Below are 20,693 nucleotides of genomic sequence, written 5' to 3'. Positions count from 1 at the left end.
TTAATAGTATTGTTATTGGGAGGTTTTGTGACACTTCTGGCACTCACAAATTAACATTTAGCATGAGTTTGCAGCGTACCTTCTCAAGCACTATAGTAATACGATATGTTGGAGCATCTCTTGAGAAGTCTTGTAATGTAAGGGCTGAAACATTAATGCTTGTCACGACTTGTAAAATGGCCTTCAAGTCTAATACACTCTCCAAAACATAGAACATTAGAAGACACCAATTTTCCAGGTAAATTGATTTTTGTATTTAAATTTTATACTACGTTTGTCTGCCCATAAGGCCCCTAAAGCAGCTTACAACAAAATAATAAAAAACCTTAAATCATATTACAGTAAATGTTAATCAAAAATACAATACTAAAAGCCAATGCATTTAAAAACCAACCATTTAAGATGAAAGGACTACAAAACCATTAGATTTGGTAGGGAAAACAGTCTTCTTAACCTCATATCTACAAATATCAATAGAGTGGGCCTGACAGATATCACTCAGTCAGGAGTGAGTTCCATAGCATTGATGCTGCCACTGAAAGAATCCAGTTCTTAGTAGAAAATAGCACCAAACATTCCCTGAAGTATCCTAGATTCAGGTTGCCAAGAGTTTTAAGTTACTTTGAATTTAGCATGGAAACTAATGGCAACCTGTATGGTTAATAAAAAATGGTGTTACATATGTCCTGTTAGCATCTCCAGATAGGTGTCATAAAGCAGCATTTTGCATTAGGTGTTATTTCTGAACTGTCTTCAAGGAAAGCCCCATTATGCTTTTGTCAGAGCATTCTAAAAGACCACACCCAGTTCTTTTGCGCCTCCAGAAAGGGATGGTGTTGGTAAATCAGCTGGAGCTGAAGGAACTTTCAAACTGTGGATTGGTTACTTCGGAGGAGTGTGATCCTGTTAAAAACAGACCCATACCCTATATATTGCCGCCTGATATCCTGTCTTTTAAATAAAGAGGTAACGTTATTTACAAGTGTGATACCATAAAAAGCTTCAGCTGCCCTTTTCCACAAATCAGTCAATTAAAGGGACAACTTTTTCTCCAGGCCTGTTGGCAACCATATCTACATATTGAGGGGGGGGATTGGCTACTATCAGCATCTCCCTCATGTTGAATTAAGCTTCAATTTATTCATCCTCATCCAGCCCATTACAGACTCTAGGCAGTCATTCATGGAGGACCTACCTTGCTGCACCTGATGCCAGTAAGAGAAAGAAAAAAATCTGGATGTCATCATACTAGAGTCACACCAAATTTCAAATCCCCAAATCTCCTTACTTAGCAGTTTTATGATGATGTTAAACAGCATAGCAGATTACCAGAGAGCCTGCAGAGAAGAGAAAGAGTCTCCTAGCACTGTCTTCTAGAAGCCACATTGTAGGAACAGAACTATTGCAAATTGGTACCCTCATCAATCAAGCACTGTGAATGGTTCAAACATAGCATATTTTAAAAGACACAGAACATTATAAGAATGCTCCCTCTCTTTCTGAAAATTTTTGATGTTATTACTTTCTCTCTTAATAGAAGAAGGGGAACTGATTAAACAAAGTTCATTTTCAAATTCCTGAATTTGAAAAAGTTGCACCAAGCATTATACGCTTATTCATCCTCTTCTTGTGTCAATTCTGGTATTCCGAATGCATGCAACTGGCATTTGTCTTTGGATTTACAAAAAAACCCTCTAGATCTTCAGATTCTGAATTATTTAAGCTCCCACAACACATGCACTTTTGCTTTTCAAGCATGAGTTATAATTTAATTAAAAACTTCTGGTGCATCGCTAGCTATTTAAATATTTAAATGTTCCATGGATCACTTTCGATTATCTGCTCACATGAAATTCCTGAGGATGTCAGATTTTTAAAATTCCCAAAGTTACACTTGGAATTGTCTGTTGATGCAAAGGGGACTGTGATAATTACATACATCCATTAGTATCAGCATAGGAGGAAAACTTTGGGGAGGCTTAATGGGCATGTCTCAGTGATAGCTAGCAAAGAACATTTGGCATGATTAAGGATAGATTTGAATGTACTTGAAAATATACTCTCATTATGGACGCCCAGTGGAAGTTGCACTACAAATGTTAAATTCCCCAGAAGAAGAGTTATGTGGCAGGGAAGCTTTGAAATCCACTGTGGCCGTCATCCAAATTATTCTCTTCTCTTTATGTCTTTCTGCTGTCAGATTCGTTTTGTGATGCCCAACTGGGCTTCCTGTGTATGTTGAAAAGAGACAACCTGTTGACTTTTTTCCGCTCGTGTTTCAGATTGTCCGAAGATACATAAGGGAATGGCTTGAGAGAAAGAAGCCTCCGTTTGGTGCTATCAGCAGCTGTGTGCTCTTGATGATCATCTACACAACATTCTGTGATACTTTCTCCAATCCAAATATTGACCTTGATAAGTTTAGCCTGATTATCATAGTTTTCATAAGTAAGTACCAGTGTATTTTTTCATTATCCAGTTTAACTGCTGAAGCCTGAGCTAAGGCAGTGGTGTGTTTCTGTGCAAGAGGTTTGGGCTGATAGTGTCTTGCCACAGGTATACCACGGGCTGGTTCCAGTCCGCTTTTTTGTTCAGTCTTCTCCGCTTCTCCGCTACATCCTTGTCCTACATGGCTTTTGTTCATGCAGGTCCCACCGTCCTTAGCCTAGCCTTTCTGAGTGGTCAGAGGAGAGACCACTTCCCTTTTTCACCACTGGAAGTGCTGCTTGGATCTGACCTTGTGAGTCCCTTTGTATTATGTGCAATGGACAGTGCTTTCTTCACAACTCAGTACAATTTAGTACTTGAGATGCATTTTAGAAATATGAAATGACACTTTATTTGCTAATACGGAAACTAAGATTCAATAGATAAAGCATCTATGATGTTTCTTTTGGAAATTATATATTCTTTGAAGAGCTAGCTTACTTGTTCTCAGGAACAGCCTTCCCATGTTGATTTGCTGCGCTACTACTCAACTATATTTGTTTAAATTATTTCTATCCTGCCCCTCAAACACAATTGGTTCTCAAGGCAGCTTACAAAGAAAGTGAAAAATATAAAACACAGTAAAAAATGTTTGTAAAAATAACCAGAAAATGAACACATCAGACCAAAAAAACCAAAACAATCTTAATTCAGCATTAAAACATTGAAAATCAGCAGAAATCTTTTTTAAAAAACCAAATTATGACAGCAAAATAGAGGGTAGAAAAATAACTTTAAAATTCAATAACAGGCAGTGGGAATTAGAGGATTTAATGGATAACAAAAAATCAAGAAAAGGAAGTTAAGCAGGTAACAAAAATCCAAGAGAGCCTGGAAAAAATAGCCAATAGTAATGTTTGTGTTTCATACTGTGAGCCATCATTTAGTAATGCCCTAGCACTCAAGGTCACCATACAAAGGACAACCTTAACACTTTTGAACTATTGAAAAAGATTGTAAAGAATGATGATGTGCTTGTAGGAGGTGCTGGCTTAGCCTTGCAGTGGGCATACAGTCTCAACATCATTGCAGTTGGTTGCCTAATACAACAAACTGCTACAACCAACACTTGCAGATCCAGAAGTGGCAGCTACCATGCGATCAACTAACACAGCTATCCAATATCCTTATTACAAATGCTTTAACTACACTACTGGAGCAATGAGACCACAGTGCCATCAATATCTGAATTGCGCAACACCACCTAGTGTTTGTGCTGCTGCACGTACCATCTCCAATTGAGCTTGGCTGCCAGAATGTAGGGTTTCCTTTCAGGGCCTTCCTCCTGAAAAGAATCCAAGCACACAAACAAAGGGATAAATTTGGAAGACAATTTTGATCTGTGTATGTGGAGAGATGAGAGGAAGTATCCTCCTTTTAGCTAAGAACCTGCAGTAGTTGATATGGCAAAACATAAACCCGGTTTGGCTCCAATTAGTCTTCCATCCCTAACCAGTAAACAGTAACTCTGAATATAATGTGTCCTTTTAGAAATCAGTTTTGAAACTGCATGTTATCCCTGTGGACAATAGAGATCTCATTATCTTGAGGCTTTCACAACTACTAAGGTCAGGAATCTGTTTCCCACTAGTGAATTATTTGTGTAACAGCTTTAGTGAAAGAGCTGTATGTTAAAACATTTGTGGTTAGTAGAGTCAAAACAAATGAAGTGACGTCTTGTGAATTTTTCCCAAATTGCTGAGAAGAAAGAGGCAGATAAAATATCCATAAAAGTAGGTTATGTCAGTTTTGCTTGTATTTGAGTTTTATTCCTGGAAACAGAAGAAACAGGACAAAACAGTTAAATGTGAAAAGAAGATCAAATGGAGAACTGAAAATGTATATTACCAAACCTAAGATGAATTCTTTAGCTGGTTGCAAACTTTTCTGTTTTAATTTTGCGTTTAAGGATTTGGTAACTGGTGTTCTATAATTAATTTAGCAAAAGAAATGTTCATGGTGCCCTGACGCAGGTGGTCCAGGTAGCTCAATCTCATCATATCTTGGAAGCTAAGCAAGGTTGGCCCTGGTCAATATTTGAATGGGAGACCACAAAGAAAGGACAGAGTTGCTACACAGAGGCAGGCCATGGCAAACCACCTCTAAATGTCTCTTGCCTTGAAACCCTGTGAGGTTGCCATAAGTCAGCTACGACTTGACTGCACCTCACAATCACACACACACAAAACGTTCAAAGTAGCACAGGAGTTTTACTTTGCATAATACTTGATATAACCTTGTGGTTCTTCATTATTTCTAGTAATACTGAACCCTTCACACACATGACAGAATCTTCAGGGAGAGGGGAACAATACCTCTGGGACATAATTTCGTATTGATGAAGTGGCACAGCATACCCTAATTCCTTTTTGCCAACTCAGTGGCCTGCAAAAGTGGCTCTAAGTGTCATTTATTTTCACATTTTTAGGTATTTGTCTTTAATTACCTTGTAATACCATGGGCATCTCACCCACATGCAATCTTCATAGGTCTCATCCTCGACTCTCGTCTCCCTCCCCGCCATGATATGCCCAGACACTCCATGCCAGGGTGACTGTATGCCTCCCATATCCCTAATTAGTCCTTCTCCTTCCACTAGGCCAATGAAAATATGTATTTTGGATTCCCCCCAGATTTAATTTATTAAGATAATAATTTGTTTTGAAGCAGCCCCTGTAGATGAAATTTCATAAGCTTCCAAACATAACAATTAAAAATTACCACAATGAAAATGAATGGGACTATTTCCATAGAAACAGGTTGGATGCGTTCATCTGCATATCTAATATCTGTCAGGCTAAGAGCGTGCTTCCCCCAAATGAGTTCATTTAGTTTTGTACTCATAGAACATTATCTAATGGGTACTGGGCATATTTTAAGTCTTATTTTAATGCGTACACCACACATGTCCCATAACTGTATGATGGTTTAGCTCTTTTCCCCAGATTAAATACATATTAACATTTTAAAATGCAATCAAACTGTCCATTACTCCTTTCCAAATAACTATCATAGTATAATCATATACAGTGTATGCAAGAAGATAATTTTATCTTTATGCTCTTCCTATTATTTATTTCACTGGCTCCCCCTTCTTCATTTTTTTCATAGTAATTTTTCTATGACTTTGATATCTTTGTTGCATATTAAATGCAGAAGTGTAGTAATTTTTAAAGTCTATTTTGAAAGATCAAATCCCTCCCATACAATTAGTAACATTTCAGCAACCAAAAGAAATTCTGTTTATCGACCAAATGTCTCTTTCTGAGAACCAACAATTTTACAGCACTGGTGGTCTTCCATGTAGACTAGAGTATGAGAGCCACTTTTAATTCCTACGTTATTTGTTCCCACTGTTCACAAAAGACAATCAGCATGTAATTTAACAGAGGTGTCACGATAGCTTTGTATTACGGCTATGCATTTGGGAAGATCAGCTGCCAGATCTGTTACTTGTCTCAGAAACATAGGTACACCTTTGCGTCATTCTTGATTCATTACAAAATAAACACTTGATTTCCTATTGATAGATGGATGGACATTATTTGTCAGCATCTTTGTATGTTGCACATTAAATTAATTATCAAACTAATTTCTCTTTCAGTATTTTCGATTCAATTGGGCTTCATGCTGTTAACGTTCTTTTTTTCTACAAGGTATGTAACCACAGTAAAAGTGTTTTATGTGACTGAAGAGAAGTTTTGGGGACAAAATTAGTCTTTCCCCTTGTTTAGATTAAGCACTCAAAATTTGTACCTGGAGTTTGGTGTAGTTGCCCACAGACATTGAAGTTTCCAAAAAGTTTGGGGCTTGGAAAAGATCCATGCTGCACTACTTCTCCTAGTATAAATTGGGTGCAGGAAATCACCGGGAAAGATTAGCCGATGTTTTCCTTATCTGGCTGCAGGTCTAGTCACCTGCAGCATAAGAAGTATTGTCTGAGAGAAGACGAAACAGTGAAAAAATAATTTGCCATACAACTGGGAAAGGGTTCAATAAATAAGGAGGTAAAATGATGTATTTATTTAATTTATATCCCATCTTTCTCCCCAATGGAGACTCAAAATAGTTTACATGGTTCTCCTCTTCTCTATTTTATCCTCACAGCTATCCTGTGAGATAGGTGTGTCACTGGCCCACAGCATGCTTCTGTTAGGGGTTTCCTAAAATCTTAGATGCGCCCCCCCCCCTCAAATGTTTCCAAAGACTTGTAGATTCTCTCTTGGGGAGGGGCATACGACCATAATTAAGAATCTCATGTGTCCTATTACTGTAGTATTCTGCAATGCAACCTGGGTTTTTTTTATTCTTGAGTCTTTTATGATTTAATTAATATATACAGTTCGCAGGCAAATCTACTGCGGAAATGGATAGTACATTGATTCCTCCCCTCCCCTGAACTGTTATTGGCAATCTCGTTTAAGTTTTTGTTCATGTGCAGACTATAATTGTTCATAACTCCCAATGACTAACTTAACAGAAAACACAATAACTTGCTTCTAATTTTGCACTCTTTACCTATCAGTACATCTAATTTTCAATATGGCCAAATCTGTGGATTCCAAAATCTAGAGGCTGGAACAGACAAGACAGAGCTTTCTGCATACCTGAAAAATGCCAGTTGAAGAAAACTCTGACATCTAAAAAAAAATTTAATTTAAAATTGGAGGTAATAGAAGCAGTGCTTGTAGCTTTAAGAAAGGAATACTCGCAGTGACCATTGCCAGGCAGCCACACAGCCTTTTAGCCTTGGTTTCTGTCAGTAAACAGTATGTTATTAATTGTATGTTGTCAGCCCGTCTGACGGGGAGGGCGATCTAGAAATGCAACAAATAAATAAATAAATAAAGGGCAGAGCCATTTCCAGGGCTATTTTTGGCCTTTAAGGGAGGAATCCTTGGGCCATGACCAGCAGCAACTACCAGGCAACTTGCTACCACTCGACTTGTATGCCCCAGATCCAGCTGCTTGCTGCTGTTCAGTAGCAGGTGCAGCCACTCTATGGAAGCCAGTGTTATATAGTGGTTAAAATTTCCGACTAGCTTCTAGGAGACCTAAGTTCAAATCCCCACTCTGCTACGGAAGCTCAGTTGGTGACCTTGGGCCAGTCACACACGCTCAGCCTAAACTACCCCACATTTTGTGAAGATAGAGAAGAAGAGAATGATGTAAGCCACTTTGGGTCCCAGTTGTGGAAAAGGGCAGGGTACAAATGAAGTAAACAAATAAAACATATAGTTTAAGATTGGGGGTGAATAAAAGGTTGGCAAGTGGGAAGGAGAAAATGAAGCAGTGAATGGTGAGAATGTGGCTGTACCTGAAAGGAAAAGAAGAAATAGTATGGGGAATGGGGATACAGGAGAGAGTGAAATGTCCCTCTGCAAGTCCTTGCAGGTTCCCCACTGTACAACTGGGTCTGGCTCATCCCAGTGGCCAGAACAGCTTAATTTTCCCAGGGGGAGGAAAGGAGGGAAAGCTGAAGATAGGAGGCAGATAAAAGTAGGTTCTCTGGTGGGGGGAAGGATAAAAGGGGGCAGGAAATGGGGCTTTCAGGAAAGGGAAGGAGGAAATGTTGGGGGGGCGTGGAAATGAGATGCCTCCCACAAATCCTTGTGGGTTCCTTGCTGGTTGCATTCTAATTCATCATGGAATGTTTAGTTGATTCTGATATCATATACCCTGTACAACAAGACAAAAATATGTATTAATGTCAATACTTAATTCTATTTGGGAATGTTTATTTTTTGAAAGATTTGATTTTAAAAACTTAGCAATGGGCTGGTTCTGAAGTCTGGTTCCAGCAATCAATTTCCTCTGGATCTTTCTGAGCCTTGCACATGTCTGTGACCATATTGGAAAACATTAATGTACTTTGAGCTGTGTGTAAAAGCTCGCGCAGGTATTCCTTTTTATATGGCAACTGAAAGAATTGTGGCCAGTGCATGTGGTGCAACCCTGGCTTTCCCTTTCATTTCTCTATACAGTTTTGATGCCTTAGATGCCAAGTCAGTCAGTAACTGCTTAGAATGGGGTCGGTGAATGGTTGCAGCCAGGCAGCATTCCCAAAGAATTTGTGACTCATCTACATGGTGTTGCAGGCATCACTCTTACAGTACAATCCTAAGCAGAGTTACTCCAGTCTAAATTCACAGAAATCAATGGGCTCAGATTGGTCTGTGTTTAGGATTGCACTAATGTATCTTTTAGTGACTATGACCTGATGTTTTTCATTTGTAAAAATGATCTGAGCTGGAATAAACTCATGTTCCATGAGGATACATTTGGAACTTCTCATTTTTCAAATTTGAATTCATGCATGAAAGTCTGCTTCAGTTGAGAAACAATACCATTTGAAAGAAGAATCAAAAGCTTGCTGAGCTTATGCAGGTAGAATTGTTTGTCATGAAAGCTGATCAAAGTGATTAAAACAAACCTAGGGAATACATAAAATAGTACATTTGGCAGAAGAGACTTTGAAAGTTTTTGTGTCTTTTCTAGGCAGAACTCTGGTTTCACACCAGCAGACACAGTGGCTATTATTTTCTGCTCTACTCACAAATCTCTAACCTTGGGTAAGTCCTTACAAGTGACCAAGTTGAATTTTTAAATCTCATCATACTGCTCCTTATTAGTTCACTTTGTTAGGAAAGGGGTTTTCTGTTTTTTTTTCTTTTATCAGTTCAGCAATATGACAAGATGTAGTATAAAAGCTTCACATTTAATGTTAGTACATTCATGAGAACATTTTTGCAATGGGCAAGTAAATGTTTTCTACAAGGAAGATAACACAGCCCTCCTCCTTTGGGAATTTAATAATTGTATTGCAGCGCCATTAATCTGTTCCTTCTTTACAGAAAGCAATCTGGGGGGGGGGTGTTTGCTGTTGTTGTTCTTGATGTTCTGTTTCTCTAATCTAATATTGATAAAGTTTGTGGTTCATTTCAGATTATGTTCTGAGTTATTACAGCACAGTCAAACTGCAGAATTATTATTGCTCAAAACTGTAGTGCATAGAGCATTTACAATATAAAGAAACAGATCAATAAAGACAGCAGTGTTTTATCAAATATCAGTGTATTTATCCTAAGTCTCTGGACTCTGTGTTTATTCATTACAACTTGGTACTCAAAGATTGTTGACTTACCAGTCATTCAAAATTCTCTTACAATAGCAGTTCAGGTAGATTACAATAAATTATTAAGGTACAATTGTACTTTGGATGGAAGGGTAGTGCTGAAGGTTGCAATTCATATTCCTGTAACTTATGTAGAAGACAGAAAATGGGGGTTAATGTAAAGTTTCCAGGTATGTGTTAGAAAAATCACAGTGGCCGTAATGCAAAAACTGCATCTGTACACAGATTTAAATGTGCCCATGCACAAAGTATGCATGCAAGATTCTGTAGGAAGGTTAAAACATATGACTGTATCCATGGTCTGGAGTTTAAACATATTGATGCAAGATTTGGCTTCCACACTGACCTTCTCAGAGGCAGAAGCTGCCAGTAAGATAGCATGAATGTGCCTTCTGCCTTGTGTTAGCCATGTTGCTTGCTTGCTTACTTAGCTATCATGTTCATATCTCATACTTCATTCAAGGACCTTTAATTCCTCATGGAAATCCTGTGCTTAAGTTTAGTCAAGGGCAAGGCTACACCAATCCATACAGCCAAAATCGGTGTTTCTCCGCATCAAAGTTAGTACTGTATCCTCAATGCTGTACATTGATCCCACCTAGAAATTTGGTGGGCACAAGGAGGGCAGTTTTTTATAACAACAACAACATTCAATTTATATACTGCCCTTCAGGACAACTTAACACCCACTCAGAGCAGTTTTCAAAGTGTGTTATTATTATCCCCACAACAATCACCCTGTGAGGTGGGTGGGGCTGAGAGAGCGCCGGAAGAGCTGTGACTGATGCAAGGTCACCCAGCTGGCTTCAAGTGGAGGAGTGGGGTATCAAACCCAGCTCTACAGATTAGAGTCCCACTGGTCTTAACCACTATACCAAACTGCAGCCCCTCCAAGCTTTTTCTAGGGAGTCCTCCATTTTGGAGGTCTTTTGGATCTGCTGTGGGAGTACTTGAACCCATTAAAATACTAGGCAGGATGTAAGCCATTGTGTTTTGACCTCTGTTACCTGCATTGGAGATGTGGCTAAGCAATTGTCCATGTGACGATTCTGAGCTGGTGGCATGCTATATCCTCTCTCTGCTGGGTGACATCTTGTAGCTGCCTCCACCAAACTGCAGCATAGGGTGCAGATTAGGAAAGTGGCAGTCTCCTCCAGTTCATGAGCTCCAAGGCATAATGAGCTGCTTGTCATGGTTCTGGCAAGGTTATGCAAGCTAGCAGCATTGTGCCTCTCACAGTTCTATCCAATGCAGAGTTTCTCTGGTCTAAGACCATTGAAAGCAATGAACTTAGAGTGGAATAACCCCTGCATAGGATTGCGCACATGTGCCCTAAATGTTTACTCTAGATCGGACCAACAAATACAGCTTTCTATCAACATTGTCCAGTTCTCAGGGTTTGAGAGAACCATTAATGTGAGAGGGCAACTCATTCTGTTGCTTAGGCACTGTGTGCAGTCCTACAGGTATGAAAACATTTCCCATTCCCAGCCTCTGTGAAGCACCACAGAGTCCTATGCTGCTCTCTGACTTGTCTTTCCATGGGGCATTTTGTCATTGGAACCACAACCTAGGCATGCTCTGGTCAACTGGATCAGCCCTGCTTGCTAAGGCTGCTTCAGCTGCAGCCATGCATGTTGTCACTTGCACCACAGTTAAGCTGCTCCATAATATTCAGCTGTCAAGTGCTGATACTTAGCAAGTGGGGGGGGGGCCTTACTGCCCAAAAGAAGGGTCCCCCCCCCCAGCACTGTAAATTTGTGAGACTGGAGATCTTTCTCACATGAAGCACTTCTGGTTCTATTCCCTCTTGATTTTTAGGATAATAGCAAAACTTTTCTCATATGTTTTTGGTTTTGTTGATTACTTTTGAATTGGATTGTTATGTCTGAGTAGCTGGTTTTCTTTGTTATTGGTACTGCTGTGGCTTCTTGACTTCTGTTGATTTTTTAAAGTTCTTTTGATTTTGTGTTCTATTTGATTGTTGAGTATTGATTATGTATGTGATGGTTGTGAATGTTTAGTAGTTATAGTGATGAATGTATGTTGATGATATTTTACATTGTTGGTGTAATTGAGGTTGCATTATGAAGTTAGCTTCCCTGGGGTAGTTTTTCCCCCCAAAACAGGGATAGAAATATATTAAATGAATTAAAATTAGGCTCAGATCTCCTCCATTTCTCCAACCTCTTAGAGAAATGACGAGACTGCATATAGAAATAATCACATTGTCCTTGATACTTTCAGGGCAGCACTGTCAGCCTTTTAGGTCCATGGAATAAACCAAAAGACAGACTCTTTCTCCTTATTTGTATATAAAAGGATTTTTGTATGTAACTCTGTATAGACCAATTCATTGTGACAGACTGCTCTGTGTTAGAAAAAGCATACAAATTATTTTTCTCTGGAACATGAAAATGATAAGTGTTCTTCTGCAGCTTCTCTTAAGCAGACAAATTGGTACTTGTAATAAGTATATCTTTAATTCCTTAATCTGGATCCTTAATCTTTAATTCCTTAATCTTTAATTCGTTATCTGGATCATTTACCATTAGTAAATTACCTAGTCCTTATGATTTACTATTAAAACAAACTATTTTGCTACTTGATATAATGTGACTGTATATGCAGACTGAAGCAAGGGAACTCTTTATGCTTGTGGGTGGGTACTGCTTGGTTCTGTTCTGTGGTGTTTCCCCACTGGCTGAACTCTGCCTGGCTGCTGTGAATGACACTGGTTCTGTTAGACTAAGCTTGCTTTGGTTTGAGTTGCATGGGTGTGATTCTCTGGTGTGATGTTGGTTCTCTTGCTTCACTTTTGTTCTGGGGGGATTCCATTCCTGTGCTTCAGCTAGGTTCTGTTGGGCTTTCTCTGGGATGAGCTCAGCTTGCATTGGGGAGTGTGCTTTAGCCATGACGGCCTTGCCCCAGCTTGTTTCTGTGATGGGAGTCAGCTTTGACTTTTTCCCCCCATAGGAAACAATGGAGTGGCTGAGGGCACCTTGTTCAGGGGCCCATAGAATTGGGCCCTGGATTCCAATCTTCCTGAAACTTGGGGAGTCTTTAGAGGACATTCAGGAGTAGTTCCCCTGAAAATTTGATGGAGTTTGCTTGAGAAATGCCACCCTCATCCTCCCTGGATAGCCCCCAGATATTTTTCCCCATAGAGAATAATGGAGGGTAGGGGCACCTTTTGGGGGGGGGGGCATAAAATTGGCCCCTGGGATCTAATCTTCATGAAACTTAGGAGTTCTTTAGGTGACCACCAGGAATAGATTCCCTCAAAGTTTGATGAATTTTGGTTGAAAAATGGCTCCCCATGCCACTGAATAGCACCCAGATTGGTTTTCCTATAGAAAACAATGACTGAAAATTTGGTAAAAATTTGGAATACCTGGTTTTTATTCAGAGTACTAGATTTTACCAAATCAGCCAAAATTCAGTATTTTAATCCGAATTCTGAACTGAACTGCACACCCCTAGTCTAGATAACCACTGTCTTCACAGATTTAAGACTTGCTTAGATGTTCATGCCTTTGAAAGTTGCTCACTAATTTATATAGAAAGTTATATAGACCTTAATTTATATAGAAAGTTATTACATCATATTGCATCATATTATCATATTACATATTATCCATAATCAGGATAAACGATGCTATTCAAAGAAACCAAGGGTTCCAAAGGAATGGTCCAGATATGAATGTCTCAACAAAACCAGGCCTACTATGAGTATAAAATACCATGAGAATAAAATACTAACACAAATATTTTTTCCTGAATTAACTGCTAATCATTTAAATTGTATTATAAACGTTGTTTCTAGCTTCCTAAAACACTTCCTTGTTTAAAACTGCATAGACAAAACTCTGGTTGGTCATTACTGTATAATGAGACATACGTTCCTAACCCAAGAATGGCTGGTGGTGGTGGTGGAAAGTGTCTTCAAGTCATAGCTGACTTATGGCGACCTCTGCTGGGATTTTCAAGGCAAGAGACTAAGAGAGGTGGTTTGCCATTGCCTGCCTCTGCATAGTGACCCTTGTCTTCCTTGGGGTCTCCCGTCCAATTACTATCCAAAGCTGACACTGCTAGGAATACATTATTAGCTAGAGGATTGTTTATGAATGAAATCTCCAAGAGTAAGTTCTGTCATTTTAAATACTAGTTTATTTGATTTCCAGCCTTTGTCAAATAAAAATATTAGTTATCTTGACCAAATATAATTAAAACCTTAACCAGTCTTGCATCTTTCCTCTTCTATAATTTCCTTTAATTGTATTGACTTAGGTTGCACATTTACTTGGTCATGAGACCCATTTTGATGAACACGTTTTCATCCATTGGATTGGGCTGCTGTTTAACTTTTCTGGGTTTGGAAGTCTGTTCCAAGTCATGAAAGAGAAGTACTCTGAACCAAGGGCCTCTGTATAACAAAAAATAGTTTTGATCATAGAGTTCATCCAAAACAGTGCATGACCCCTATGCCTGCTTTCAGAGAGGCTTTCTATTAATTTGGGTTTATTATCTGAGCTTCAGGGATGCCCATGTTAAAAGGCAAGCAGTAGTAGTGCAGTAGCCAATAGGCTCATTTCCCATACTGATTTCCATCAGAAGAAGAATGTAATCTTTAAGAAGATTAGTTTGTTTATTCTTTTACTTCATTTGTCATCTGCCTTTCTTGTTAAGACTCAAGGCAGATTACGGAGTTATAAAAGTCAATGTATAAAGACAGTGTAAGAATAATAATCCAATAAACTGGATTGCACCATTAGAGAATGATGAAGCGAAGACTGTATAGTACATTCAATAAAGAATGCAGTATAAAGGAGGAGGAAATGAAAGCTGCCTAGCAATTTCACAAGCAATTAGAATTAGAATATTACAATCCATATAGCCAGTCCCCTTCCTGCTAAATTCCATTTTTCCACAGCATGGGGGCGAGGACAGCAAGATTTGAGTCAGGGCACCTTAAAGACAAACAAGATTTTCAGAATATAAGCTTTCAAGAGTCAAAACTCCCTTTGTCAGATAAAAGTAGGAATGGAGATCCCTGCATCTTTATAATCCAATCAGAAGGTTTGGCCCTAATCCTAAAATTTAAACATATACAGAGATCTCTCAGCCTTTCTGATGCTGGCTACATTTGAGGGGAATGGATGGGCAGATTCTCATATACTCCGTTCTCTTTTCTTTCTGCTTCCAGTCAGCACTCCCAAAACTTGCCATGTTGTTTTTAAATACCCATTCAGTGTAGCATGGGGCGGTTCAGTGGGGACAGTAAAAATCTCTGATGAGCAACCCCAGATGGACTGGGGCCTCTGGCAGCATTGCAGTGAAGTTTGTTATTTAAAGCCAGTATTTTCTGGAATGTATCTAAAAAAATAATAATGTGCTCCCCAGGCCAGATCTTTTCTCCCCATAAAATCACCGAGACTTTTTGCTGTTAACATCATATAGAATAACAACTTGTCTGTTTCAGTGTTCCACTGTCGTTTACCTGAGCAGGCAGAGGAGCTGCAAGCAAGCTCCCATTTAACACTCATGTTTGAATATTTAAGGACACTAGTGAACTTCAGGGCCACCTTTTAAAGTCAGCTGTTGAGGATGGTTTTTATCTGCCTTCAAAACTCCATACCAGTAAGCAAACAAGAGCACTTAGGGGCTTCCTGGAACAAAAGCTGTTTCGCTTGGAGCTTAAACTGATTTTTCACATTCTGGCATGTGAAGCCTCCACAGGGTGCCATGTGTCTAATCCCCGGGGAGTGGAGCATAGCACCAGCAGAGGGAGGAGGAAAGATGACAGCTTTGAAGCTTTAGAAGTGGTAATCAGAGAAGTACGAGAAGGCACTTCTTGGAAGACGCCTCTCCCACATCGGATTATGAAACCAGCTAATTCCCATATGCAGAGTGCTCAAGGGGCTGTCTGCCACTTCCTAGGCTTGGATCCATGGAGAGGCTCTCACTCAATGTTGAGACAAGCATGGTTCCCTCCCATATGTTGGGTTTTGGTCTGTAGACTAAACCATTGCTATACCTGCATTTCTTCAAGGATCAGGATGGGTTGAATTTGTTAGGAGCAATGAAGCCTCCCCCACTCAGCCCGATAGATATATTTTTATTTAATGTCATCTATTTTGATCAGTGCTATTAATAGATGGACTCAGTGGATTTTAAAAAAAAGAATGCATCATTTCTGCCTGTGACATCATTTTTATTTGTATTATATTAACTAGGTAATTAGGGATATACACTCCAGTAGTGAAGATAAATGTGGTACCTGAGCATTCCCTCAGGCATATTTCCTTGCATTTTCTTCTTCGCTCCATCCCTCTATTGGCAACATACATGGACAGTACATGCAAGCACATGACACGCAGACGTTTGATTCATGGCTTTTATTAGTGTATTTGCCATTGATTGATTAGCGCTTGGTATTAGTACTTCTTCTATTGATTGATTGCAGATGAAGTGACTATTTGACCTTTAATTATAAGCTTGGCTATTGAAAATGACATTGAGCTATGGCTTCGCATAATCCATCTAGAAAGTCTGACACAATGTCATTCCCTGGAGTAATTCTAGAGGAGAAGGGAGGCCTAGAGGAAGTGCCACAGCTATCCGGATGGTTCGCCTAGAACAAGACTGCCAGGGTTGTTCTCTGTACTTGTGAGGAACCCCAGCCTATCAGATGAGTTAATTGTATTATAGAGAAGAAATTGCCTGCTGCAACTTGCCAGTTCTTAAGGGGTGTGGAGGACTCATCAGAAAGTCAGGGCACCACAAAAACTCAGTTAAGCACCTTCAGTGTTTGACCAAATAGTAGTTTATAAATAATGGCAATAAGCTTTTTTTTTAAAAAAAAGATTATTTAACTTTCCACCGTTGAAACCAATGAAACATGGAAAGTTTTAAATTTGACTAGACTGGGTCCTCTGTTTTTAGTTTAAAATAATATTGTGGTTATATGTTGTGTCTTTCATGTTCCCTTGTTTAAAGATATGATTGCTAAGCACAGGTGTGAATGTTAAGTGCATGTGATCAGCAAAGGATTAGTAGCTGGTGCAGCCTTTAGAATCAGGGATTGATTACAAGCTCTGATTATTATATAACTGATGCAATAATTTTCTGCCTCTGGAATTCTAAAACTGATTACATTTTTTTCCAGTTCAGTCAGTGTGTGTTTTTGATCATGGCATTACTATTTTTTAAAGTATGCTGAGTTTTTCCATGTTAGATGACAAGATCTTAATGCATAAAACTATTTACAAATAGATGGTTCCTAATGTCTGTATATAAATATTCAAATTCTCCCCTGCCACAAATATAAATTAACTATAGCAGGATGTTTGCCTTATCAGTTCATTAGATAAAAACAACTGGGGGTCCCACAAGGACTTGTGAGGGCATCTCATTTCCCCCTTCCCTACCATGTCCTGTTTCTCTTCCCTGTAGAGTTCCCAGGTGCCTGCTGGTGGCGGGCAAACTCCTGGGGATTTTTCCCCTCACCCGCCAATCACACAGCGGAAGTGACGTCATGCCGACCACAGGAGCATTCTTATGCTTCATTTGGGGCCAAACGCAGTGACGTCACTTCCAGAAGTGACGTCACTGCGTCAGCCCCAGGGCACGCATGCGTGCGAAGGGGAGAGGGACCTGGCAACCTTACTTCCCTGCCCCTCGTAGCCTCCCCCTCTTTTCCTGCTTCCTACATTGCCACCATATTCACCTTTCCTCTCCCCCTCCCCTCCCAATGAGTCCTCCCCATAGATGCCAAAACAGCCCTGGAAAGGGCCCTTCCCCATCTCCCTACCTTTTACTGACAGAAACCAAGCCAGGACTACTATGGTTGCTTAGCAACAGCCACTGAGGGCATCTGATTCTTAAAGCTACAGGGGCTACTTTTATCATTTTGAGGGGTTTAAGTATTTTAGATTGCAGATTTTTCTGCAAACCTGGGACATTTTTCAGGTGTGAAGGAAGATCTCAATTATCCGTTCATGGCTCCAATCTCCAGATTTAAGTATCTGCAGAGTATGGCCATTTGGCTATTGATATATAAGATAATAAGCAATAAGGGTGTAATATATTTTATTAGAACCAGCACAAATAAATTAGCAAGTTTTTGAGACTCTTCTTCAAGCTGTGGTGGGGGGCAGAAAAAGATGTTTCAGAGCATGAAGACAGATCCTTAGAACCCTAGGTTTGCAACAGTCCAGATAAATTGCTGTACTCCATTTGAAAACATAAGCACCAGGAGTAGCTCTTGTTGCAGCTTGAAATATTGGTACCTAGTAGGACCTTTACTTAAGTTGTGTGACATCTCCTATATTCCATTTTAAAATGATTAGAAAGTGTGGGCTGTGGAGGTTTGCCTTCACGCACTGAAGCTACTTTTTCTCCCCCCCCCCCTTCTCTCTCTTTCTCTCTCTTCCTCTCTTTTTACTGAGCATCCAGACTGAAGAAGAGTTCTTTGGAATTCAAAAGCTTTCTCACTTTGGAGCAGTTAAAATTGTTGCATTGCTCTTGCTCTTGGATATCCTTTGCCAGTGTCTCTGTTCTGTTGATCATGAGTGTTCATCATGGCCCTAACTTGATTCCACTTTGCCATGTGCCAAACTTAAAATAGGTGAGTGATCCAAAGAAGTTTGATCTCCCTCTTTCCTATGATATGAAATTACCTAGGTTTTAGCATGTTGGTGTTTATTTTTTGGTTCTGTCTCTGCCCAACTCCATATAGACTCACACATTTTTTTTATTGCTGTATCAGTTTGCCTCCTCATTGCCTAATGGAAAGGGGAAAAGGAAAAGAACTCATAATGTCAGAAGCATGTTTATATGCAGGGTTGCCCTGACTGTGCAGTCAATCCAAGCAGTTTCTCAGGGCAGCAGTGCCTTTTAGGGGAAGCCGTGATGCAGCGTAAGATTAGCGAGCAATGCTCTCGAATCCTTTGCAGTCACACACAAGATGCAGGAACGTGGCTTTCATATCTCTTATAGCTGCTCACAATCCAAGAGCTGCTCTCCACCCTCCCTTACTTTTGGTTCTGATCTATGTGCCTTGTAGTTGCTTCCGAACAAGCAGTTTGAGTCTGGCAATCCCAATCCCAATGTGCCTTCAAACTATTTCCTACCCTGCTAGATAAATCACCATTATAACTGCTACAGTGTAGGTGCAGTTAGGACATAAAATGTAAAATTTCTGTTCTATTACTTTACTTCAAAGCTAAGGGAAAATAGCATTATGGGAGACAGGAAATGGAGGTGATGAAGAAGGGTGGGTTGTGTGCCCTGGTTTTCCAAAATGAGCATATGGGACAGTGCCTCTTAATTGGGCACATCAGCTTTGCATTTGACCTGAAACACCGGGCTTTTTGAATAAACCTTTGATGTGGGCAGGAAAGCCAGCACCAGAGTGCTTCCCTGATGCTCTCACTTCATCTCTGCAGTCTGCTTGTAGTAGGTTTTGAATTAATATTTAGAAAGCTTGCCTCCAGCAGTACTAAAATGTGCATCAGAGAACAACAGTTGTTTACTGTGTTTGAACTGAAGAATCTCACCCAGGAGATCACATTCACTTGAAGTTTACATCTCTCAATCTCAACTTGCAGAAAGGGATCAATGAATAACAGTTGTCATTTCAGAGTTGCACCTCTCCAATTATTTATTTGGTTGTGTGTCTTCCCAGATGTACACTTAATTGGATCAGACACTAAAAACCAGATTGCAGGTTTTCAGTGACAGCAGCAAGTTCATACCTCTTTATAAATCTCTCTCTCTCTTTAAAAATCTTGTATTCAGATGTAAAGTGATAACACAAGAGACGTCCCCACCCGCTGTCCCACTAGAAGGGCGGTTAAAGTTAATTTATCTTCTTTTTAAAAATTGCAAATTATGTCTAGCAGATCATTGATGGGTCATCCACGGAGAGATCCAAGCTTGGCCACAACTCAAGATTCCTTTATCCCAAGCTTGCATAGGCTACAGATGTCACTTAGACTCAGTTGAGCACATTGAAAATAATGTTTGAGAACATCCTATCTACATAAAAGAGTTCTCTGCACACTTCTGAGTAGAGTTTTCACATAATAGTCCAGCTTCTAAAAAAGTAGAGGGCAAGATGTATTTTTAATGGCTCCATTAGGCATAGCATTTCACCACCGTGCACAGTGCTACAGCTGCTCTCTTTGTTAAGATAGAGACAGTGTGGGGCTGTGGTTAGATTGCTGGATCAGGATTTGAGAGCTACAGTCTCAAATCTGCACACTGCCATGTGTCAGGTTCTGACTGTGTTAAGCCAAAGAGACTCCATTTTAATCCTGTCAGTATATTAAGTGTTTCCTTTGCAGGTGGCAAGCCTTCTGCTGGAAGCTTACAGAGAGAAGAGGAATGTTATGTCTACATATATCTGCCTTTCAGACACCCTTGAGAAACTTTCACTTTCTCACCCTCGGGCCGTTTGTTTTGAGAACTGAGGGGGAGGATGGGGCCTGCAGGGAACTGCTATTCTGTACCTCAGCTTTTGCCTGTCATTCGTAACAATTTCCAAGCTCAGCCAAGATCCTTGTATCTTGGAATGTGGACTTATAATGGTTGTTTATCTTCAGTAAAGCCTTTTGAAATCGATGGACTTTTGTCTCATTGCAAGGGGTAGTCTGGGTCGCAACTTTTAGCAAGCCACAGTCTGACACCATGAAGGTGACAGAGTGGCCATTGGCCGGTCATGATCTTGCAGCCTCACCTTCTAAAATGGGGAAGAGATAAGCACATATAGCAGCCTGAGATCCTAGAAAGGACATGATAAAAATGTAATAGATATAAAGTGATGGCTAAGCATTGACTCCATTCACTTAAAATGTATGGAAATACATACAGTGCAATCCTAAGCCTTCCTAAGCCCATTACACTGGGTGTCTTTATGTCTTGGGTAAGCATTGCATTATCGATGTAGATACATAACCAGATGCACATCTTCTTTCAAATTGGCCACACATGTGGAAGCCTCCTTTCAAAACCTGATCTGTCTTGCTGGGTTGTGGTGGTCGGGATTTTTTAAAAAATTTGTATAAAA

The 20,693-nt window shown here is 39.8% G+C and overlaps 1 protein-coding gene across 1 annotated transcript in view; it reads left to right on the top strand.

Annotated features, from left to right (window-relative positions):
- Nucleotides 1-20,693, top strand: part of SLC10A7 (solute carrier family 10 member 7) — a 176,831-nt gene that overhangs the window by 144,345 nt on the left and 11,793 nt on the right. The window contains exons 8-10 of the mRNA XM_054990307.1: nucleotides 2,283-2,448; nucleotides 6,092-6,143; nucleotides 8,986-9,059. Of these exons, the coding sequence (XP_054846282.1) occupies nucleotides 2,283-2,448; nucleotides 6,092-6,143; nucleotides 8,986-9,059 (292 nt within the window). The remainder of the gene's footprint in view (nucleotides 1-2,282; nucleotides 2,449-6,091; nucleotides 6,144-8,985; nucleotides 9,060-20,693) is intronic.

This window comes from Eublepharis macularius, chromosome 10 (genome assembly GCF_028583425.1).
Source record: "Eublepharis macularius isolate TG4126 chromosome 10, MPM_Emac_v1.0, whole genome shotgun sequence".
Lineage (NCBI taxonomy): Eukaryota > Metazoa > Chordata > Lepidosauria > Squamata > Eublepharidae > Eublepharis > Eublepharis macularius.
This window is presented reverse-complemented; position numbering and strand designations above follow the sequence as displayed.